At 43.0% G+C, this 24,421-nt stretch overlaps 1 protein-coding gene across 1 annotated transcript; it reads left to right on the top strand.

Moving 5' to 3' along the window:
* Window positions 1-1,039: 1,039 nt before the first annotated feature.
* On the top strand, window positions 1,040-23,008 carry blk (BLK proto-oncogene, Src family tyrosine kinase). Its single transcript, XM_041859929.2, has 13 exons — window positions 1,040-1,114; window positions 2,411-2,554; window positions 4,625-4,655; window positions 5,037-5,130; window positions 5,760-5,858; window positions 6,049-6,152; window positions 6,446-6,595; window positions 10,954-11,106; window positions 11,635-11,814; window positions 13,653-13,729; window positions 15,128-15,278; window positions 21,148-21,279; window positions 22,219-23,008. The coding sequence occupies exons 2-13, from the start codon at window positions 2,462-2,464 to the stop codon at window positions 22,419-22,421; spliced, it is 1,467 nt and encodes a 488-aa protein (XP_041715863.1). The 5' UTR covers window positions 1,040-1,114; window positions 2,411-2,461; the 3' UTR covers window positions 22,422-23,008.
* Window positions 23,009-24,421: the final 1,413 nt, after the last annotated feature.

Below are 24,421 nucleotides of genomic sequence, written 5' to 3'. Positions count from 1 at the left end.
CCCGTACATACACCTATTAAAAACCTTCTGCCAAACACAGAAATCAGTAGTCTAATAGAACAGAAATCGTTAGCTTAACGTAATTGTTTTTGTAGTCAACGAGTCATGTATGACCACTGCAAACCGCTGACGCACGCACAGACGCAAGCACTCACCACACACACACACACACACACACACACACACACACACACACACACACACACACACACACACACACACACACACACCATATGATTAGCATTGCCTACCGTTTTGAAATTGTGGACATCCCAATAGAGGAAAGGGAGTGGACCGTCAGTATAAATAAACACTACTGCTGTCTAATCTAGTTAAACTAATGTGGTCCCTAAGGAAAGCCACAGGGCGCTTAACAATGTGTTTGTGTGTTTGTGTCTTCTGAATGATTGAGTTATGAGAGAGAGAGAGAGAGAGAGAGAGAGAGAGAGAGAGAGAGAGAGAGAGAGAGAGAGAGAGAGAGAGAGAGAGAGAGAGAGAGAGAGAGAGAGAGAGAGAGAGAGAGAGAGAGAGAGCGAGAGAGAGAGAGAGAGAGAGAGAGAGCGAGAGAGAGAGAGAGAGAGAGAGAGAGAGAGAGAGAGACAGAGAGAGAGAGAGAGAGAGAGAGAGCGAGAGAGAGAGAGAGAGAGAGAGAGAGAGAGAGAGAGAGAGAGAGAGAGAGAGAGAGACAGAGAGAGAGCAGAGAGAGAGAGAGAGAGAGAGAGAGAGAGAGAGAGAGAGAGAGAGAGAGAGAGAGAGAGAGAGAGAGAGAGAGAGAGAGAGAGAGAGAGGGGGGAGAGAGAGAAAGAGAGAGAGAGAGCAAGGGAGAGAGAGACAGAGACAGAGATACAGAGAGAGAGAGAGAGAGAAAGAGAGAGAGAGAGACAGATAGAGAGAGAGAGCGAGAGAGAGCGAGAGAGAGAGATGAGAGAGAGAGAGAGAGAGAGAGAGAGAGAGAGAGAGAGAGAGAGAGAGAGAGAGAGAGAGAGAGAGAGACAGAGAGAGCGAGACACAGAGAGAGACAGACAGAGAGAGACAGAGAGAGAATTGAATAAGGAAATAGCAGACACTTCAAACTGGAATACCTTTGATGACACAACTGAAGACCAAGTTCAAGGTATTTAAGAACACATATAATAATTAATATTGTAGCTATATGAATTTGTGTTTTAGAGTTGTTTGTGAAATTATATTTTTACTTGCCAAAGTAATTTTTGATATAATTTTTTGATATTATTGATATTATTATATATTTGAAAGCATTATACACTGATTGTACAAAACATTATGTACACCTGCTCTTTCCATGACATGGACTGACCAGGTGAATCCAGGTGAAAGATAAGATCCCTTATTGATGTCACTTGTTAAATCCACTTCAGTCAGTGTAGATGAACGGGAGGAGACGGGTTAAAGAAGGATTTTTAAGCCTTGAGACAATTGAGACATGGATTGTGTATGTGTGCCATTCAGAGGGTGAACGGGCAAGATAAAATATTTAAGTGCCTTTGAACGGGGTATGGTAGTAGGTGCCAGGCGCACCGGTTTGAGTGTGTCAAGAACTGTAACACAAGAACGCTGAACAGTTTCCCGTGTGTATCAAGAATGGTCCACCACCGAAAGGACATCCAGCCAACTTGACACAACTGTTGGAAGCACTGGAGTCAACATGGGCCCAGCATCCCCTGTGGAACCCTTTCGGCACCTTGTAGAGTCCACGCCCCCGACGAATTGAAGCTGTTCTGAGGGCAAAAGGGGGTGAGGGGGTGCAACTCAATATTAGGAAGATGTTCCTAATGTTTTGTACATTCAGTGTACATCTACACACGTTCACCCGGATCAGGCGCTACCTGACTCAGGAGGGTTTATTTGAAACACTTTAGGTGTTAACATTGTACTGTAGTAATGATGCATTTTAAAAGAACCATCGAATGCGGGAAACCGATCTGCGTCTCAAATAGCACCCTATTCCCTATTTATAGTGCACTACTTTTGACCAGGCCCCATGCTGGCAGTAGTAGTGCACTAGGGAATAGGGTGCCACCTCAGACGCAGAGGACATCTCAGATCCTCTACAGCTTTCTTTGAGACGTATAGAGCATTGCTGTACGCAGTACGCAGCAGGTGACCTAGCAACTGTTTGGATCCAGCATGTTAGTGTTAGGTGTTGTGTCCACAAACCGACAGGACCGTGAAGTTAATATTCACTTTATGTATCCAAGAAGGTTAATAGATAAACACTAGCCTTTTTTTATTTTTTATTTTTTTACACTCTTTTGTATGGACTCATGTTTCCCCTTTTCACAAATCAACTTTCTCTCCTCTGGGGTAGAAAGTTAGATTAATTGATTTGATTGATTTATTAATTGATTGATTGATTGCTTGATCGATTAATTGCTATTTTAATTTTCAGCCCGGGGCATGACCCGAGAGAAACTGATGTGGATCGGACCGTTTAAAAACAATGGGTTCCAGCTGCAGTGGTCAGAAACATCAGAAAGATGAAACTCATCCCTCAGGGAAATGCTCTCAATCCACCAACTCCTCCAACCACACAGTAAGTAGCTATATCCACCAACTCCTCCAACCACACAGTAAGTAGCTATATCCACCCAACTCCTCCAACCACACAGTAACTATCTATATACATCCAACTCCTCCAACCACACAGTAAGTATCGATATACACCCAACTCAAAGCTATTCAGAAAGTATTCAGACCCCTTGACTTTTTGCACATTTTGTTACGTTACAGACCTATTCTAAAATACAACACCCCATAATGACAAAGCAAAAAGAGGTTTTTAGAAATGTTTGCAAATTTATTACAAATAAAAAAAGTGTAATATCACATTTACATACGTATTCGGACCCTTTACTCAGTACTTTGTTGAAGCACCTTTGGCAGCGATTACAGCCTCGAGTCTTCTTGGGTTTGACGTTACAAGCTTGGCACACCTGTATTTGGGGAGTTTCTCCCGTTCTTCTCTGCAGATCCTCTCAAATTTTGTCAGGTTGGATGGGGAGCGTCGCTGCACAGCTATTTTCAGGTCTCTCCAGAGATGTTCGATCAGGTTTAAGTCCGGGCTCTGGCTGGGCCACTCAAGGACATTCAGAGACTTGTCCCGAAGCCACTCCTGCGTTGTCTTGGCTGTGTGCTTAGGGTCATTGTCCTGTTGGAAGGTGCATCTTCGCCCCAGTCTGAGGTCCTGAGCGCTCTGGAGCAGGTTTTCATCAAGGATCTCTCTGTACTTTGCTCCATTCATCTTTCCCTCGATCCTGACTAGTCTCCCAGTCCCTGCCGCTGAAAAACATCCCCACAGCATGATGCTGCCACCACCATGCTTCACTGTAGGGATGGTGCCAGGTTTCCTCCAGACGCGACACTTGGCATTCAGGCCAAAGAGTTCAATCTTGGTTTCATCAGACCAGAGAATCTTGTTTCTCATGGTCTGGGAGTCCTTTAGGTGCCTTCTGGCAAACTCCAAGCGGACTGTCATGTGCCTTTTACTGAGGAGTGGCTTCCATCCGGCCACTCTACCATAAAGGCCTGATTGGTGGAGTGCTGCAGAGTTGGTTGTCCTTCTGGAAGGTTCTCCCATCTCCACAGAGGAACTCTGGAGCTCTGTCAGAGTGACCATCGGGTTCTTGGTCACCTCCCTGACCAAGGCCCTTCTCCCCCGACCATATTTTTACATTGTTTATAAGTATATGCTGGAGGCACAGGAAAGCAGAGCGGCCATTGCAATCTGGGACGTCGCTCTCCGGGTGTCATGACATCTGTCACTTATGCTGAAAGCTTGTGATATGAATAAATTTATGATCAAGGTTCAGTATGAGCGGACTCCTTTGTTTATCAGCAATAATTGCCAGCATTTACTCGATACGACAGTACCCTTTCCCAGATTTGTGCCTTGACACAATCCTGTCTCGGAGCTCTACGGACAATTCCTTTGACCTCATGGCTTGGTTTTTGCTCTGACATGCACTGTCAACTGTGGGACCTTATATAGACAGGTATGTGCCTTTCCAAACCATGTCCAATCAATTGAATTTACCACAGGTGGACTCCAATCAAGTTGTAGAAACATCTCAAGGATGATCAATGGAAACAGGATGCACCTGTGCTCAATTTTGAGTCTCATGGCAAACGGTCTGAATACTTATGTAAATAAGGTCTTTCTGTTTTTAATTTTTAATACATTTGCTAAAATTTCTAAAAACCTGTTTTTGCTTTGTCATTATGGGTTATTGTCTGTAGATTGATGAGGAAATAAATAAATGTAATACATTTTAAAATAAGGCTGTAACGTAACAAAATGTGGAAAAAGGGAAGGGGTCTGAATACTTTCTGAATACACTGTACACCCAACTCCTCCAACCACACAGTAAGAATGAAATATGACAATAGAGTAACGAAAGTGGACAATTATTTTCACCCTTTCTCAAAACAGGACGTTTAAACAGGACACTTTTCCAAATATTTTCCCCATTCATGTATGACAACCAAGATGTGAATGTAATCAGGGATAAATATGGTTACTGATTTTTCTAGATTTATTTGGTGTCTTATGAATAATGATTATGTGGCATGTTATCATTCTCACAAATATGTTTTCTCCACTCAGGCACACAATAGAGAACAGGCTTCCGGTAATGGTAAGTTACAATTTCTCAACCTGTTTCAGAACATCATTTGTCAACCTATTTCAAAACATCATTTGTCAACCTGTTTCAGAACATCATTTGTCAACCTGTTTCAGAACATCATTTGTCAACCTATTTCAGAACACCATTTGTCAATCATTTGTCAACCTATTTCAGAACATCATTTGTCAACCTATTTCAGAACACCATTTGTCAATCATTTGTCAACCTATTTCAGAACATCATTTGTCAACCTATTTCAGAACATCATTTTGGAAACCCTTTTACAATGACCACTTTTGTCAGAGACTACACTGAGTTGTATTGATATGAAATCCTTATTTCTTGATATGAAGCAAACTTTACCCTTACATATATTCCTGTCCCTTCCAGACGAAGACCTTGTCATGGCTCTGCACGACTTTAAACCAACCACTGACAATGACCTGCCGTTCAGAAAGGGAGAGAAACTTCAGATCCTCCAGGAGTGAGTACAATACAGCCTAATTCCTTATTAGGGCTCCCGAGTGGCGCAGCGATCTACGATACTGTATCTCAGCGCTTGAGGCGTCACTACAGCCACCCTGGTTTGATTCCGGTGTAGGCCGTCATTGTAAATAAGAATTTGTTCTAAACTGACTTGCCTAGTTAAATAAAAAAATATAAATATTAGGGAGATGTCATGCTAATGTATAGTTCTCAGACAACGGTCCTGATAACATATGCTCAATCTGATAATAAGGATAGTACCTTTGGAGGCACCGTACCTAGCTTCTGTTTGATGTGTAACAACATACACAAACATACTCTGTCGTTGTTCTTTTTATTTTTTTTATTTTTTTATTCCCCTTAATTACTTTTCAACCCCACCACCCCTTTCCCTACTTGGGGTAAACTAGTGAACAACATTGCCCAGGCCTCTACTTCCAGCCTATACTTACTATATACATTTTATGGACACAGTCCATTTTACAATAATTATATTTTGTTTTTGTTTTTTTCCTCCTGAACTTCTTCTACCCTCCACCTCTCCGATCATTTTCATGATGTCCGTCCGGTTTTGCTTCCGTATGCCATATCTTTCCCAACGGTGCTCTTTCTCGTTGTTCTTTGAAGGAATGGGGACTGGTGGCTTGCTAGGTCACTGGTGACGGGAGAGGAGGGGTACATTCCATGTACATACGTGGCCAGAGCGGACACACTAGAAGTAGAAAAGTAAGTTAATCTTCTCACACGTCAGCCATTTTATTTTTTTGATAACTTAACATTTCGATGCATGGGTTATGATACGGTTACAGTACGTACTTCACCTTGAAAGGAAATGAAAACCACTTTCCTTTCCTGTATCAGTATGCTAAGTACGTAACACATTATATGACAACTCTTCCCTGATCATGTATTGTAGATGGTTTTTCAAGGACCTGAGTCGTAGAGAGACTGAGCGTCTGCTCCTGGCTCCGGGGAATAAAGTGGGATCGTTTCTAGTCCGAGAGAGTGAGACCAGCAAAGGTCTGAATCATTACATCCTCTCTGCCTTTTAAAGTACAAAGATCACCATTTCCATAACAACACAACATTTTCTTATTCAAAATAGCTCCATCAAATATTTCCCTGTTGGGATCTTTTAACACTGAAAGACTTGGAATGGTCAAATCATCCATCTTGTACGTGCAACCATACAACTGACATTAACAGGACCGACGTACAAACTAACTGATATCACAAGGACTGAAAGCCCTCAGAAAGCTGTGAGCTAAAACCACACTAATACCGTACGTATCGTTGTCATGTCGCCCCCAAAGGTGCATTCTCCCTGTCCATCAGAGACGCAGGGGCGGAGCAAGGGGACGTGGTGAAACACTACAAGATCCGCAGCCTGGACAACGGAGGGTTCTACATCTCCCCTTCCACCTCCTTCTCCTCCCTGCAGGAGCTGATCAAGCATTACACCCGTGAGTTAAAATGGCCGTCAGGTTGTGCTTTATTGTCTTTGTTAGAGTTAAAATGGCCGTCAGGTTGTGCTTTATTGTCTTTGTTAGAGTTAAAATGGCCGTCAGGTTGTGCTTTATTGTCTTTATTAGAGTTAAAATGGATCTTATTAACCAGCTGGCAGGAAGTCAACTCTTCATATAGTGGAGTAGAGTTATCTTGATTAAAAGCTAAGGAGGACCTCTGCCTCACGTTGTGCTTCATTTCCTGTCGAGGTGAGCAGTGCTCTTTCCTCTGCTGCGGTGGCCCAATAACCAAACAAGCAGGCCAGCTCAGAAACACCTGTAAAGCTCTCCACCCCAGAAACAGCCCAATAACCAAACAAGCAGGCCAGCTCTCCACCCCAGAAACAGCCCAATAACCAAACAAGCAGGCCTGTAAGGCAGAAAGGTTCTCTCTCATTAAATCACATCCAATTATTTTATTTGTCACCTGCGGCGAGAAAAAAACAACAACGGTTGTAGACTTTAAAATGAAATGCTTACTTACGCGCCCTTTCCAACGACGCAGAAAATAAAAATGTGTAACATAAGAGGAATAAAATACACAAGAATGGAGCTATATACAGGAAGTACCAGATATATACAGGAAGTACCAGATCACTGTGGAGCTATATACAGGAAGTACCAGATATATACAGGAAGTACCAGATCACTGTGGAACTATGTACAGGAAGTACCAGATATATACAGGAAGTACCAGATATATACAGGAAGTACCAGATCACTGTGGAGCTATATACAGGAAGTACCAGATATATACAGGAAGTACCAGATCACTGTGGAGCTATATACAGGAAGTACCAGATCAATGTGGAGCTATATACAGGAAGTACCAGATCAATGTGGAGCTATATGCAGGAAGTACCAGATCAATGTGGAGCTATATACAGGAAGTACCAGATATATACAGGAAGTACCAGTACCAGATCAATGTGGAGCTATATACAGGGAGTACCAGTACCAGATCAATGTGGAGCTATATACAGGGAGTACCAGTACCAGATCAAGGTGGAGCTATATACAGGAAGTACCAGTAACAGATCAATGTGGAGCTATATACAGGAAGTACCGGTACCAGATCAATGTGGAGCTATATACAGGAAGTACCAGTACCAGATCAATGTGCAGAGGTACGAGGTATTTGAGGTAGATATGTACATGAAGGCAGGGTAAAGTGACTAGGCATCAGGATAGATAATAATAAGGTATTTGAGGTAGATATGTACATGAAGGCAGGGTAAAGTGACTAGGCATCAGGATAGATAATAATAAGGTATTTGAGGTAGATATGTACATGAAGGCAGGGTAAAGTGACTAGGCATCAGGATAGATAATAATAATGTATTTGAGGTAGATATGTACATGAAGGCAGGGTAATGTGACTAGGCATCAGGATAGATAATAATAAGGTATTTGAGGTAGATATGTACATGAAGGCAGGGTAAAGTGACTAGGCATCAGGATAGATAATAATAAGGTATTTGAGGTAAATATGTACATGAAGGCAGGGTAAAGTGACTAGGCATCAGGATAGATAATAATAAGGTATTTGAGGTAGATATGTACATGAAGGCAGGGTAAAGTGACTAGGCATCAGGATAGATAATAATAAGGGTAAAATAAAGAACAGAGTAGCAGCAGCAAATGATGAGTGTAAAAGTGTGTGAGTGTGTGTGTGAGTGTAATGTGTATGTATGTGTGTTTGTGTTGCGTCGGTCTGTGTGTGTGCAGTGCCTTCAGAAAGTATTCACACCCCTTGACTTTTCCACATTTTGTTCTGTTACAGCCTGAATTTAAAACGGATTAAATTGAGATGTCGTGTCACTGGCCTAAACACAATACCCCATAATGGCAAAGTGGAATTATGTATTTAGAATTTTTTACAACTTAATTAAAAATGAAAAGCTGAAATGTCTTGAGTCAATAAGTATTCAAACCCTTTGTTAGAGCAAGCCTAAATAAGTTCAGGAGTAAAAATTTGCTGAACAAGTCCCATAATAAGTTTAATGGACTCACTCTCTGTGTAATAATAGTGTTTAACATGATTTCTGAATGACTACCTCATCTCTGTACCCCACACATACAATTATCTGAAAGGTTCCTTAGTCGAGCAGTGATTTTCAAACACAGATTCATCCACAAAGACCAGGAAGGTTTTCCAATGCCTTGCAAAGAAGGACACCTATTGGTAGATGGGTAAAAAAAAAAAGCAGACATTGAATATCCCTTTGAGCATGGTGAAGTTATTAATTACACTTTGGATGGTGTATCAATACACCCAGTCACTACAAAGATACAGGCGTCCTTCCTAACTCAGTTGCCGGAGAGGAAGGAACCTACTCAGGGATTTCACCATGAGGGCAATAGTGACTTTAAAACAGTTGCAGAGTTTAATGGCTGTGATAGGAGAAAACCTGAGGATGGATCAATAACATTGTAGTTACTCCACAATACTAACCTAAATGACAGAGTGAAAAGAAGGAAGCCTGTACAGAATATAGTGCAACAAATATTCCAAAACATGCATCCTGTTTGCAATAAGGCACTAAAGTAATACTGCAAAAAATGTGGCAAAATAACTATTTGTCTTTTTGTCCTGAATACAAAGTGTTATGTTTGGGGCAAATCCAATACAACACATCACTGAGTACCACTATTCTGATAGGAGACTCTAGAATGATCCATCAAATTCTGGAGGACATTTTTCTCTTAATCTCAGTCTCAGCAGGATGCCAGCCCGTCTACCACCAGCCCGTCTACCGCCAGCCCGTCTACCGCCAGCCCGTCTACCGTCAGCCCGTCCACCGTCAGCCCGCTACCGTCAGCCCGTCCACCGTCAGCCCGTCTACCGCCAGCCCGTCTACCGTCAGCCCGTCTACCGTCAGCCCGTCTACCGTCAGCCCGTCTACCGTCAGCCCGTCTACCGTCAGCCCGTCTACCGCCAGCCCGTCCACCGTCAGCCCGCTACCGTCAGCCCGTCTACCACCAGCCCGTCCACCGTCAGCCCGTCTACCGTCAGCCCGTCTACCGTCAGCCCGTCTACCACCTGCAGCATGTTGGTAGCTGATGAAACAAGGGAATAGGGTCCGGTTTGAAGAAGGGAACACTCCGGAACAGCTGAGTCGGAGTTGAAGTCGAAAAAAGTCACTAAATAGCAAAGTCGGGTTGGAACTCGTAAGATGTCGGCCTTCTCCATCGGCGCCATCTTTTTTTTATTTTTTATGTCACACATAATGTTTCTCTCATTATGGGGCTCTATCCAATCAGATCCGTTTTAGCCGACATCCGCATAGCGGTTGTTATGACGTGTCGGAGGTGGAACTGCTTTAGAACCGTTAAATCCACAAGTAGCTCCTGGCATTACATCTAAACCAGAGTTACCATTAGATAGTATTTTATGAATCCCCCAGAGGGGAAATTTGATTGCACCAGCCAATTCATACATTGCCAATAAATACACCATAAAAACGCAACAAGGATACACAAACATCATCAATGAATATAAAAAAAAAGTGTTGGTGTTAAAAAAAAGCCTCATAGCATGTGATAAAAAGGATCTGCGGAAACGTCCTGTTTTGGACCTTGCACGCAGCCTTGTTTCCAAGTTCCAACACTAGATGTAATCTACACCTCCATTATGATGATAGAAATCCTCTTTATTTTGTTGCATGATTTTTTAAAATGTGTGCGTAATTATTTCTACAATTTCTCGTACTGAACTTCTAACATGAGTGGGGCGGGTGTGGCTTCAAGACAATGGTCTCAAGAGCAGCTGTTCACTGATTTGACTGCTCCAACACAGTTTCACCTCCGACATCAAAAACATCCGCTATGTGGGTGCCTGCTATCACCATTTAACACTTGATCTGATTGAATCCATGTCGTGTAAAGGGAAGACTTTAAAAACATGGCAGAGTTTTTTGTGTGTTATTTCTGTGTATGCAAATCTTCAGGCCTCTGGAAACGTTACTCAGCTAGCGAGCATGGTTCACCAAATCACCTTTGTTATAGGTCTTCAGATGCCTTCTGGCTGGGTGCTCTACCGCAATCAATAACAATAACGTGCAATACATAGGGAACAGCTTGTAATTCTCTCTGGGGTCTGTTGCCGTGTCACAGGGACGGCTGACGGGATGTAATTCTCTCTGGGGTCTGTTGCTGTGTCACAGGGACGGCTGACGGGATGTAATTCTCTCTGGGGTCTGTTGCCGTGTCACAGGGACGGCTGACAGGATGTAATTCTCTCTGGGGTCTGTTGCCGTGTCACAGGGACGGCTGACAGGATGTAATTCTCTCTGGGGTCTGTTGCCGTGTCACAGGTACGGGTGATGGGTTGTGTCAGCGTCTGAATGCCCCCTGCAAATCGAAGGCCCCCATGCAGCCGTGGGCCCAGGACGAGTGGGAGATCCCCAGAGACACGCTGAAAATGGTCAGGAAGCTGGGAGCAGGACAGTTTGGAGAAGTCTGGATGGGTACGAGAGATGCTGAGGCAACGTTTGTGTTTGTTTGTGTTTAGCTTTGCATTAACGTTCTTCCCACTTTTCTCCAAACGGTCATCAGTCCGTTACATAAGTCTGTCATCAGTCCGTTACATAAGTCTGTCATCAGTCCGTTACATAAGTCTGTCATCAGTCCGTTACATAAGTCTGTCATCAGTCCGTTACATAAGTCTGTCATCAGTCCGTTACATAAGTATGTCATCAGTCCGTTACATAAGTCTGTCATCAGTCCGTTACATAAGTCTGTCATCAGTCCGTTACATAAGTCTGTCATCAGTCCGTTACATAAGTCTGTCATCAGTCCGTTACATAAGTCTGTCATCAGTCCGTTCACATAAGTCTTATGACTCGGGGGTTCTTCCCGTATTTCGTCCCTATGGCCAGGTTACTATAAGGGCTCCCATATTTCGTCCCAATGGCCAGGTTAATATAAGGGCTCCCATATTTCGTCCCTATGGCCAGGTTAATATAAGGGCTCCCATATTTCGTCCCAATGGCCAGGTTACTACAAGGGCAGTCAGAAGGTGGCGGTGAAGACCCTGAAGGAAGGGACCATGGCGCCCGAGGCCTTCCTCCAGGAGGCTAACCTGATGAAGCAGCTGCAACACGACAGACTGGTACGCCTCCACGCCGTCGTCACCATGGAACCCATCTACATCGTCACAGAGTTCATGATCAATGGTGAGAGAGAGAGAGAGAGAGAGAGAGAGAGAGAGAGAGAGAGAGAGAGAGAGAGAGAGAGAGAGAGAGAGAGCGAGAGAGAGAGCGAGAGAGAGAGAGAGAGAGAGAGAGCGAGAGACAGAGAGAGAGAGAGAGAGAGAGAGAGAGAGAGAGAGAGAGAGAGAGATAGTCTGTGTGTTTTGACCATGGAATTACAAATAGAGACATTAGAGTGGACGTTGGTATCCTAGCAACATGACTAAAACAATAGGTTGTTATCGATACACTGCAGAACGTTCGATTTTGCCTGCTGGGGAGCAAGGAGAACCCCGTGCTCCTATAGAGCCATTGACAACTGTGTGCCGTTTTCAAGGGATTATCAAATAAATGTTACAACTATTTGGTTTTAATAAAGATCAGAACTACTAAAACAACAGTCAGAACTACACACTTACGATTATTTCATGCTAAACAATTGCGCACATTTAGCTCTATCGTTACAGTTATAATAACCTATCCATTTGGTATGTAGCTAGCTAGCTAAGCAAACAACTTGTGTCATTTGGCTTGCTTCATCTGAGATTATGCTTTTTTGGAAAGAATTGACACTAGCCTATTTTTACTGACAACTGTCATCACTACTATAGATGGCAAGCAAATCAAACAATATTTGGATATAGGCATCTAGTTTATCCCATTGAACGTTAGCTTATTAAATACTATTAATGGCGTGATCTGTCATTAGCTAGCTAGCTAGCCAATTTGACGTGGTCCATCAATCAATGTAGCCTCTCATGTCTGATCAGCAGCAATCACGATTAAAACGCTCTAAAAAACAATGTTGGAAAAGGGATAACGTTAGCTAACCTAGGTAGCTATGTTGGTTGGAGAAAAAAAAAAGTACATTACTTACCACCAAATGTTTAGCCAACTGTACAACATTTCTAGCTACCAGTAGATTGCAAAGTAAACATTATCAGCTAACTTAGCCAACATGCTACTTGACAGGCAGAGCCCACAAAGGCCTAAACCACTCATAAGGTCATACTTGTCAGGTACTTTAACTTTATATCACTTAAATGCCCAATTAAATGGCGGCCAATATTAACGAGATATTAGCCGCCAAGAAATCTGATCAACTGATCACGAAAAGCATGCAACTCTGACGATAGAGATAAATGTGTGCAATAGTTTCGCAAGGTCTGACTATGCTCTTCGAGAGGTGACGATATTACAACCAAATAATGGTAACATTTATTGTGTGGTCCTCTGTAGCTCAATCGGTAGAGCACGGCGCTTGTAACGCCCAGGGTAGTGGGTTCGATCCCCGGGACCACCCATACGTAAAAATGTATGCACGCACGTGACTGTAAGTCGCTTTGGATAAAAGCGTCTGCTAAATGGCATATTATTATTATTTGCAATCCCTTGAAAACGGCACGCAGTTGTCAATGATTTTAGTGGAGGTGGACGTCTCCTTGCCCCCCCCAGAAGGCAAATGGAACGCAGCTTATTGTGACGTTTTTATTGATAACGACCTATTGCAATTTATTCCTGACCAAGATGGCTACCATTATCGGCCACTCTAGTAAATTATAAGATCTCAACGGGAAGCACACCGCTGTATGCTTTAGGCGTTGCAGGAAATGTTATTAAGAAAATGGGTTACACTTTCTTTTATGGTCTTTCCATTGGTACTTAGCTGGTATTAACCTGGTATTTTTTTGTAGAAATGTACAGTATGCGGTAACAATGGGTTAGGGTTTCTGCATTCGGATAACCTAGATATTTATGTTACTGTGAAGTAAAGTGCTACAGTTCTAATGGCTTTTTGGTGCTTCATGTTTTCTCATCTATAGGAAGCCTGTTGGATTTCCTAAAAACAGACGAGGGCAAGAAGTTGAAGCTCCCCAAGCTGATAGACATGTCAGCCCAGGTGGGACCTCACACAAGTCATTCTTCTAAATTGACTTCATTGTAGGAGTCAAATGTAAAAAAAATTAAATAAATAAAAAAAGGCCCAGAAGAAATTGAAAACGTGATCTGGTAGATTGTGTATTCAGTGTTCTTCTCTAAGATGTATCATATGCCAACTGCTATACGCCTATATTCGATCTCCTAAAACCATGTCTTGATTTAAAATGCTGAAAGATGGCCAGCTCTTTGCCAAACAGTTGGCTTTTGGCAATTTGAAGAGCTTCAAATCCCTGAGCCGAAACGCTAGACATGTAAACGCTTGTTTCCCTCTCTCTCTGAATACCGTATGCACTACTTATCGTGTGTCCCAAATGGCACCCTATTTCTATATAGTGCACTACTTTTGACCATAGGCCCTATGGGCAGTGCACTAGGTAGGGAATAAAGTGCAATTTGGGAGGCAGCTACTGAGTTGTTCACCAGTTGAGGAAACAAAACTAAACATTTCAAAGAACTCAACTATTTATAGTCCATCGCACCACAGGTTTTAAAAGCAGGCTTCTTCTTCTTTTTTTTTTTTGTTGCTGCACAAGCATGTGGAAAGTGTCAGATCTAGCTCGCTAGTGTGTAAAATGAGGTGGTTCCTGCGGCGGGCTAAGAAGAGATGGTTGTGTACTGCTGGGTCTTCCAGCCCCACCCTGCTGCCTCCATCATTAACATCCGGACAGGAAGTCAAGTGATTTTTTTTCTTCTTCCAGCCACCGTGGCATGCGCCCCCCTGAGACCACACGTGTCACTTCCTTTGAGAGGACATATCCTGTCTAAACCCACTTTACTGTGTCAAGGGGTTGCGTTCCTAATGGCATCCTTTTTTTACTATGTAGTGCGCTACTTTTGACCCTGGGCCCTGGTCAAAAGTAGTGCACTATATAAGGGATAGGGTGCCATTTTGGGACACACATGACTGTGCCAGTATCACCCTGTACCCCGAGGTCTTACCAGAATGGAGTGAAGGGGCGTTGTGGGGAGATACACTCTTAAGACTGCATAGGAACAAAATAAGTAACAGTGTTGAAATGGTCTGACATCCGGTGATGCATGTGTCAAGCCTACACGAGGCTCTGTGTTTTTAGCAATCATTTGGGTCAATCAGAATGATTCTATTTGATCTAACTTAGAACTCAGCAAGCTTTTTGTAAAAATGACTGTCTAGAAATGTCTAACTGATCTCTCTCTCTCTCTCTCTCTCTCTCTCTCCTATCTCTCTCTCTCTCTTCTCTCTCTCTCTCTCTCTCTCTCTCTCTCTCTCTCTCTCTCTCTCTCTCTCTCTCTCTCTCTCTCTCTCTCTCTCTCCTCTCTCTCCTCTCTCTCCTCTCTCTCTCCCTCTCTCTCTCTCTCTTTCTCTCTCATATACTAGATAGCTGAAGGTATGGCCTACATTGAGAAGAAGAACTATATCCACAGAGACCTGCGAGCTGCCAACATTCTGGTCAATGAGACTCTCCACTGCAAGATAGCAGACTTTGGCCTGGCCAGAATCATAGAAACCGAGTACACAGCACAGGAAGGTACGACTATTAGGCAGCGTTTATACAGGCAGCCCAATTCTGATCTTTTGACCAATTACTGGCAAAAGATCAGAAATGGTCTGCCTGTGAAAAACAAAACTTTAGGCCATATTCCCTCTACGAGATATGAAGGAGAGGTGCCGGATGGCGGAAGAGAATTCTGCTTTTCAATTCACATCCTTGTCTTACCTTTCGTTGCAACGCGACGCTCTTCGTCCGCAGCTCAAATTAACCGTAAATATCACAGTAGCCACTAGCCAGAAAGAACCACAAACTATTAGACAATGACAGAAACGTTTCTTCTGAAACATATTACAATAGTGAATAATGCAACCAAACCATATTACACCGTTGAATAATACAGCAATTTTAGCTTCAAGACAAAAGCACAGAGTTGCTAACGGCATGTCTTCCTCAAGTAGCACTAGCCTTGAATGATTAACCCTCTCATGCGAACATAACAGTACAGTACGCCTACCTTAAACATTACAACAAACCAGGCTTCATTTTTATCAATCATTACATGTAGGAAAAGCAAAATTGCGACTGAAAAAGTGGGTGTAAGTGAATTCACCACAATGGGCTGTTTTATATGGGAGCTCATACCAACCAGCAAAAAAAAAAAAAAAAAAAAAAAAAAGATTTGCCAACATGCACAATTAGTCTGTGCTTCAGTCTGATCAACTGAAGTCTACTGTTAACAACCACAGCTGCCGGTGATCCCATCTGATCCCACCTGATCCCATCTTGATCCCATCTTGATCCCATCTGTAAACTCAGCGTCATGTTTTTTATGGCCTAAAATAGGCCCATTTATTTGTGTTCTGAGAAAATGTGAATGTGATCAAATGTGGTTTTATACTCACACTTCAGGTGGTTAGACTACCTGGGCCTTTTTAATCCAAACTGATTGACTGGAATTAATCAATCAACACAATAGTGATGACATACTGCCTGAGTATCTTTAAATTACAGACCCTGCAACCCTGCATACAGCTAGCTCAGCCCTGTTAGTTTTGGTCCAATAGCAGTTGTTATTTATTTGTCAGTGTAAAGGGTTTTAATGTTTTCATCCTCCCTAGGGCCAGGAGTTTTTCCAGGAGTTAAAAAACAACAACATACGACCTGATTAGAAAAATTATCTGGTCCCATCATAGCCCATATAAAACCGTTTTTTTTTACAGCTGATTTTTTACTGTCATACCAACAAGCTCTCACAGTCATCATTCTAGAATTAGAGGTACATCCACCTTCTCTAAACGTCAAATTTCGAAGTTGCTCCAAACGTCAGATTTCGAAGTTGCTCCAATCGTCAGATTTCGAAGTTGCTCCAATCGTCAGATTTCGAAGTTGCTACAATCGTCAGATTTCGAAGTTGCTCCAAACGTCAGATTTCAAAGTGTTTTTGTTGCTCCTGCTGCTGCATCGTCCCATTTCTAAGTTAAGGGTTATGTTTCTAAGTCATTAACACTCATTCCGAATGGTTAAAGGTTAAAAGTTAAGGGTTTATATTTACATTATTTAGCAGACGCTCTTATCCAGAGCGACTTACAGGAGCAATTAGGGTTAAGTGCCTTGCTCAAGGGCACATCGACAGATTTTTCACCTAGTTGGCTCAGGGATTAGAACCAGCGACCTTTCGGTTACTGGCACAACGCTCTTAACCACTAAGCTACCTGCCGGTTAAAGGGTAGGTAGCGTAAACGTAACCACGTGTAACATATGGATTTGCATTAGTATATGCATGAAAAGTCCCTGTCGCACCTCACGTGCAAAGTTCCAGGTGGTAGGTGTTACACCTCACTTTTCTATTACATGAAGTCGATCAAGAATTCTGAAGAATGCTGAAGTCATGTGGAAAATGTTTTTCCGGGGCGTGATGTAATATGGAGGACCCTATAATGTAAACTCCAACTTGAATAACTTCAAATGCATAACTTCAAACTAAACCAGATCGTTTGCACTCATGACTACTGGTTTCGATAAAATGTTTGGCCAACTTACAAAGCAAATACAGATCAACTTGCATGGTTGCTAGCCAACTAGCCTGCTAATGTTAGCCAACTAGCATGCTAACGTTAGCCTTACTAGCCTGCTAAAGTTATTTTAGCACTGAATTAGTCAGCCAGTTGCTATCAACAACTAGCTTACAGCTACAGTGATTTCAGAAAGTATTCATACCCCTTGACTTATTACACATTTTGTTGTGTTACAGCCTGAGTAAAAAAAAAAAATGTATCACCCATAATGACAAAGTGAAAACATGTTTTTAGACATTTTTGCACATTTTTTTGAAAATGAAATACAGATATCTAATTTATATAAGTATTCACACCCTTGAGAACAGACAGGTATACTACAGCGCAGGATCAGTGAGTTAGCCAGCTAACTTTGATAAGCAACCAGAAATAACTATAGATTTTCTGGTTCATTAAGACATCTAAACTTAGATATGTGTTTTTGGTTGTTGAGTCAATTAGACCGTGCCCATTTCAAGTTTATCTTTCCCCAAAATAAAAAGTTATTTCAGTTAGCTGGCTAACTCATCTAGCCTGCTTTGCAGTCTACCCCTTTGCTTATCTCGAAACTAAATTAATCACTGATGCAATGAAGCTTATCTGTGTTTCCGTTCTAAATGTGTATCATTTTCCACTGTGAGAAAATAACATTATTGCTTGTGTGGTATCGAGTAAAAGTTGCTAGTCATTGCTGATAAACAAAGGAGTCCGCTCATACTGAACCTTGATCATAAGTTTATTCATATCACAAGCTTTCAGCATGAGTTACAGGTGTCAAGATCACCCGGAGAGCAACGTCCCAGATTGCAATGGCTGCTCTAACCTCTTCTTCCTCCAGCATATACTTATAAACAATGCAAAAATATGGGTTGCTCCCTCTGCTGTCCAATCACCTGTCTCCCCTGGGGCGTCACCCTACAAATGGCTACTTTTGAACTAACATAAACATCCCCTCTGGTTCCATTAAGAAAGTCATAATCTTAATACACTACACTTGTGATATGGATTGATGATTCATTTAACACAGCAAATTTCCTAAATTCTCTCTCTCTCTCTCTCTCTCCCTCTCTCTCTCTCTCTCTCTCTCGCTCTCTCTCTCTCGCTCTCTCGCTCTCTCTCGCTCTCTCTCTCAATTCAATTCAATTTAAGGGCTTTATTGGGATGGGAAACATATGTTAACATTGCCAAAGCAAGTGAAATATATAATAAACAATATCAATTTAATCAATTTAAAATTCAGGCTGTAACACAACAAAATGTGGAAAAAGTCAAGGGGTGTGAATACTTTCCGAAGTAAATTAAACCAAAGTTTTGGAGATACATAACACCATCTAACCAGTTATCAAATAATGTTAGCTATATGCAGTTATCCTAGCCAGCAAGCTAGCCAGCCAGCTAATGTTAGCTATTTAGCCAACTAGTTATTAGCCTAGCCAGCCTAACCAACCACCATGGTTACGGTCGGCATGCTAGAGCCCAACTACTGGAGACCTGCTAGAACACAACTAACACAACACAACTAAAACAAAACCACAGATCAAAAGAGCAGAGACTTACAGATTGATGGCTGCGGCCCATCAGATGGTCAGGGAAAATCCAACAGCTATAGTGAGAAAAATCCTAAATAGATAGATTCCAGATGGCACCAAGCCTAGGTGGAAAAAGTTACAAAACTCCCTTAGCTTACTTCACAGAGAACGTGCCGAAAAGTTGACAAAACAAAAAGGAGAACAGACGAGGTTCTAAAGAATTAGAGCGAGCAGGTAGGATTTTCTCTTTCATTTTGAGCCCACGGGAAGAAGGCACCAGAGCCTGCTGTGCTAATGGGTTCCCACTAGATAACACAGCCACAGAGTCTGTGAAGTTTAGGCATTCATTCCAAATGGTTATGGTAAGGGTTAAGGTTTGGGACAGGGTTAAAATAAAAAATACAAAACCAGTGTCCACCACTGGGATCAAACACGCAACCTTCTGATGCAGAGTCATGGGAATATGTTGATCCACCATCCCCGCCCACAATGCCCTAATAAAACCCTAGCCTACTTGATGGTAATTGGGGTCACTGTTGCCCCTAGTGGCCGGTTTTGAAGGCATTTCCTGACGTCCTCAGGACATGGATAGACGTCCAATTTCGACATCAATCTTGAACGACCTGCCTGGTCATATGCTACAATAAGGGTCCGGAGTTGGTTAGGTTAGCCTACTACCAGATCAAGAAAAACTCTGGGCCCCAGGAAAACAATCCCCCCCCCCCCCACACACACTCTGGGACCTGTGGTGCCACCTCTGAAATCACCACACAATGTTACAAATGAAAGTACATATCCTATTTGTATGATCTAAATTGTACATGTTTTTGGTGGTGGGAATGAGCTTCCTTAGTTTCGCGTGGCTCAGTGCAGCCGGCAGCTACTAACGACAATTTCAGAATGTAACAGGCTGTGACTGCAATTTCAGGTAAAAACGCAATAAAACAAGTCTAAAATATTAGCAAAATCTTCTATACATTTCCATTTATACTGTAGGAGTGTTGGCTCAATGAGACAATTATGTTTATGGTGCCCTGCTTCAAGGGGGGCAACTATCGAGATGTAGTAAGTACGTCAGTTTACATTTCAGTAACATGTGTAGCCTAGTGGTGGGAAGTAACACGGCTCTTAGTTTCCAAGACAACTAATAACTTAGATGACAACACTGGCCGGAATTCAATCCGATCGCACTTTATCAACAATGTGCCATTTAAAGGTAATTTCCGGTTGAGCCGACGTACCGCAGCGTTTGTCGTGAATGCAGGAACGTTGCCTTTAAAACATTGTCAACAAAGCGCGATCAGATTGAATCCCGGCCTTAGATGATAGCGTAGGTCATTACTGGGAGGTGTAAGCATTCTGGTTCAGATAAATAGTCACAGAAATGGCACAAGAAAAATGTAACTAATTAGATGCAAATATTCCAAAGTGTCTGACTGTAAACTGATTGTTGTTGATTGAGAACTAGTGAGAACAGACAGGTATACTACAGCACAGGATCAGTGAGTTAGCCAGCTAACTTTGATAAGCAACCAGAAATAACTATAGATGTTCTGGTTCATTAAGACATCTAAACTTAGATATGTGTTTTTGGTTGTTGAGTCAATTAGACCGTGCCCATTTCAAGTTGATCTTTCCCCAAAATAAAAAGTTATTTCAGAATATTAGAATATTTAGGCAAGTTAGCTGGCTAACTAATCTATCCTGCTTTGTGGTCTACGCCTTTGCTTATCTCAAAACTAAAATTAATCGCTGTTGAAGCTTATCTGTGGTTCCGTTCTAAATGTGTATCATTTTCCACTTTGAGAAAATAACATTATTGCTTAAGAAATGGATTGATGATTCATTTAACACAGCACATTTCCAAACTTCTCTCTCAATCTCTCTCTCGCTCTTTCTCTCTCTCGCTCTCAATTCAATTTCAATTTAAGGGCTTTATTGGCATGGGAAACGTATGTTAACATTACCAAAGCAAGTGAAGTAGATAGTAAACAAAAGTGAAATAAACAATATAATATTAACAGTAAACATTACACTCAGAAGTTCCAAAAGAAATGTCATATTATGTCTATATACAGTGTTGTAACGATGTGCAAATAGTTCAAGTACAAATGGGAAAATAAATAAACATAAATATGGGTTGTATTTACAACCTGTAACACCTGTCCAGGTTATGGATCACATCAAAGTTCATATCTCTCTCTCTCTCTCTCTCTCTCTCTCTCTCTCTCTCTCTCTCTCTCTCTCTCTCTCTCTCTCTCTCTCTCTCTCTCTCTCTCTCTCTCTCTCTCTCTCTCTCTCTCTCACACACACACACATCAGGTGCTAAGTTTCCCATTAAGTGGACAGCTCCGGAGGCTATCAACTTTGGGACGTTCAGTATAAAGTCAGACGTCTGGTCTTTCGGCATCCTGCTGACTGAGATAGTCACCTATGGAAGAATTCCCTATCCAGGTAAAAACATTGCTTACAGGAATAATGTCTTTTTTTAAAGGAAATTGGAATTCCAATCGAAAGAACATTGAGGAAAGTAGAGAGGGAGAGAGATAGAGAGGGAGAGAGATAGAGAGGGAGAGAGATAGAAGAGGGGCAGAGACAGGGCTCAAACCACAGACAGGAATGGCAGAGACAGGGCTCAAACCACAGACAGGAATGCCAGAGACAGGGCTCAAACCACAGACAGGAATGGCAGAGACAGGGCTCAAACCACAGACAGGAATGGCAGAGACAGGGCTCAAACCACAGACAGGAATGGCAGAGACAGGGCTCAAACCACAGACAGGAATGCCAGAGACAGGGCTCAAACCACAGACAGGAATGCCAGAGACAGGGCTCAAACCACAGACAGGAATGGCAGAGACAGGGCTCAAACCACAGACAGGGCTCAAACCACAGACAGGAATGGCAGAGACAGGGCTCAAACCACAGACAGGAATGCCAGAGACAGGGCTCAAACCACAGACAGGAATGCCAGAGACAGGGCTCAAACCACAGACAGGAATGGCAGAGACAGGGCTCAAACCACAGACAGGAATGCCAGAGACAGGGCTCAAACCACAGACAGGAATGCCAGAGACAGGGCTCAAACCACAGACAGGAATGCCAGAGACAGGGCTCAAACCACAGACAGGAATGCCAGAGACAGGGCTCAAACCACAGACAGGAATGCCAGAGACAGGGCTCAAACCCTCGTCGCCAGCGGTGGTCTGGAGTCATCAGCAACATCACTAGACCAGACCTGGGCAGGAGGAATATCCTCTCTCTCTCTTAACTCCCCCCTCTCCCTCCCTCTCTCCCTCTCCCATTCTCTCTCTTGTAACCCTGCCCAACTCTCTCTTTCCCTCTCCCTCCCTCCCTCCCTCCCTCCCCCCCCCTCCCTCCCTCCTCCACCAGGTATGACAAACCCTGATGTGATCCGTAACCTGGACAAGTGTTACAGGATGCCCTGTCCAGAGGGTTGTCCTGCGGAGCTGTATGACCTCATGATGACATGCTGGAAGGAGAGACCAGAGGAACGGCCCACCTTCGAACACCTGCAGGGAACTCTCAATGACTTCTTCATCGCCACTGAGGGACAGTACGAGATGCAGCCCTGAGGTCGGACTCAAAGTCACAATTCAACGCTTATGTCAAAGTCAAAAAAAGTTTTGGGACAAATGTCAACATTTTAAAGTTGTTGTTGTAATGCTTGAGGAATACATGGACATTACATCTCTACATCCCTACACGTCCACAGTACGAGATTCAGCCCTGATTGAGCAAAAGCTATGATGTAGTGAGCTGGCCAGTTTGGCCTGGTTACTCAACACAAATATACTACAGTTGCTGCCTGGAACCATGCTAAAAAGGACCCTGTGAAAAGATAAGAACATCTCCAAGCCAGGACAGTTTGGTTCTGGTCGGCACAGTAGTGTGAAAAGAGAACAATGACTTCTTCACACCACAGAACGAGATTCAGCCCTGAGACTGGTTCATTACTAAAAAAGAGGACGGCAATGGAAACCTCACGGAGTTGGAAGTGGAAACAGACTTCTCCATCTGCCTGCACTGATTTACGTCGGCCCTTGTCTTTTAAGGACTTGTGTCAAGCCATATAAAGATACATGGACAACGAGACAAAATGAGAGGCCAATGGATTGACCAAGATGAGGACATGGGACTGATAGACACAAACTGATCCTGAGACGAGTGGGTGGGTGGGTGGGTGTGTTGGTGGGTGGGTGGGTGGGTAGGTGGGTGGGTCGGTGGGTCGGTGGGTCGGGTGGGTGGGTGGGTGGGTGTGTGGGTCTGTGGGTGGGTGGGTGTGTTGGTAGGTGGGTGGGTGGGTGGGTGGGTGGGTGTGTTGGTAGGTGGGTGGGTAGGTGTGTGGGTGGGGTGCGACAGTGTTTTGGCATGGTGATGGTTATGGTATGGACACAGTCGGGACAGGACCTCGCGGACCTTCCTACGTCCTACTCTTCCTCTTGGTTCCTCATGGAAAAAAAGGCTTCTATAAGAGAGAAGAACCCCACTGTGAGAGAACCCCACTGTGAGAGAACCCCACTGTGAGAGAACCCCACAGAGCATGTCTCTATTTTTGGCCTCCTCTGCTCCTTTATACAGTCATTTTAATACAACGCTATAGGGCCCCTGAATTATGACATTTGACCAATAAAGATGTATATTATTGCTCATTTAATTTAAGCTTGCTTCAAGTGAATTTTGAGAACCATATGACATGAGCTTACAAGAAGCCTCACATGGTAAAATGACTCTCAGTGCTACTGTAGAAATATTTACTAGCTGATTTCATAGCAGTGTGTCGGGGCGGCAGGTGGCTCAGTGGTTAAGAGCATTGTGCCAGTAACCGAAAGGTCGCTGGTTCTAATCCCCGAGCCGACTAGGTGAAAAATCTGTCGATGTGCCCTTGAGCAAGGCACTTAACCCTAATTGCTCCTGTAAGTCGCTCTGGATAAGAGGGCTCCCGAGTGGCGCAGCGGTCTAAGGCATCTCAGTGCTTGAGGCGTCACTACAGACCCCTGGTTTGATTCCAGGCTGTATCACAACCGGCCGTGATTGGGAGTCCCATAGGGCGGCGCACAATTGGCCCAGCGTCGTCCGGGTTTGGCCGGTGTAGGCCGTCATTGTAAATACGAATTTGTTCTTAACTGACTTGCCTAGTTAAATAACGATAAAAGAAAAAAGAGAAAAAAAAAATTAAATGAAACAAAATTAAAAAAAAAAAATGATGTAATTGACAGATGGGTAGCATCTTACTGGCTACATTGTTACAATGGGGATGGTTGTCAGATTGTGACAAGCAACCCTAACAACAATGTGACCCCCCCCATGCTAATTATGGATACAACTATTTATTATCTATAAATATAAGCAGTAACTAGAAACTGACAAGCAGGAAACCACATAATGAGTCACCACGCAGAACTCACAGATTATTTTATTTACACACTTCAAACACAGTTTGACAACTAAAATAACAATGAAGACTATCGAGTTCTCAATCAAGCAAAAAATGTAGTGGTGGTATATTTAATGTAACTGAGCAGCCCTATTTACTGAGTGCACTCTGCTTTGTCAGTTGGGTCAACCTTTGCTC

The sequence above is a fragment of the Coregonus clupeaformis genome, chromosome 33 (assembly GCF_020615455.1).
Source record: "Coregonus clupeaformis isolate EN_2021a chromosome 33, ASM2061545v1, whole genome shotgun sequence".
In the NCBI taxonomy this organism is placed as follows: domain Eukaryota; kingdom Metazoa; phylum Chordata; class Actinopteri; order Salmoniformes; family Salmonidae; genus Coregonus; species Coregonus clupeaformis.
Note: the sequence above shows the minus strand (reverse complement) of the source record. Positions and strands in the feature narration are given on the sequence as shown.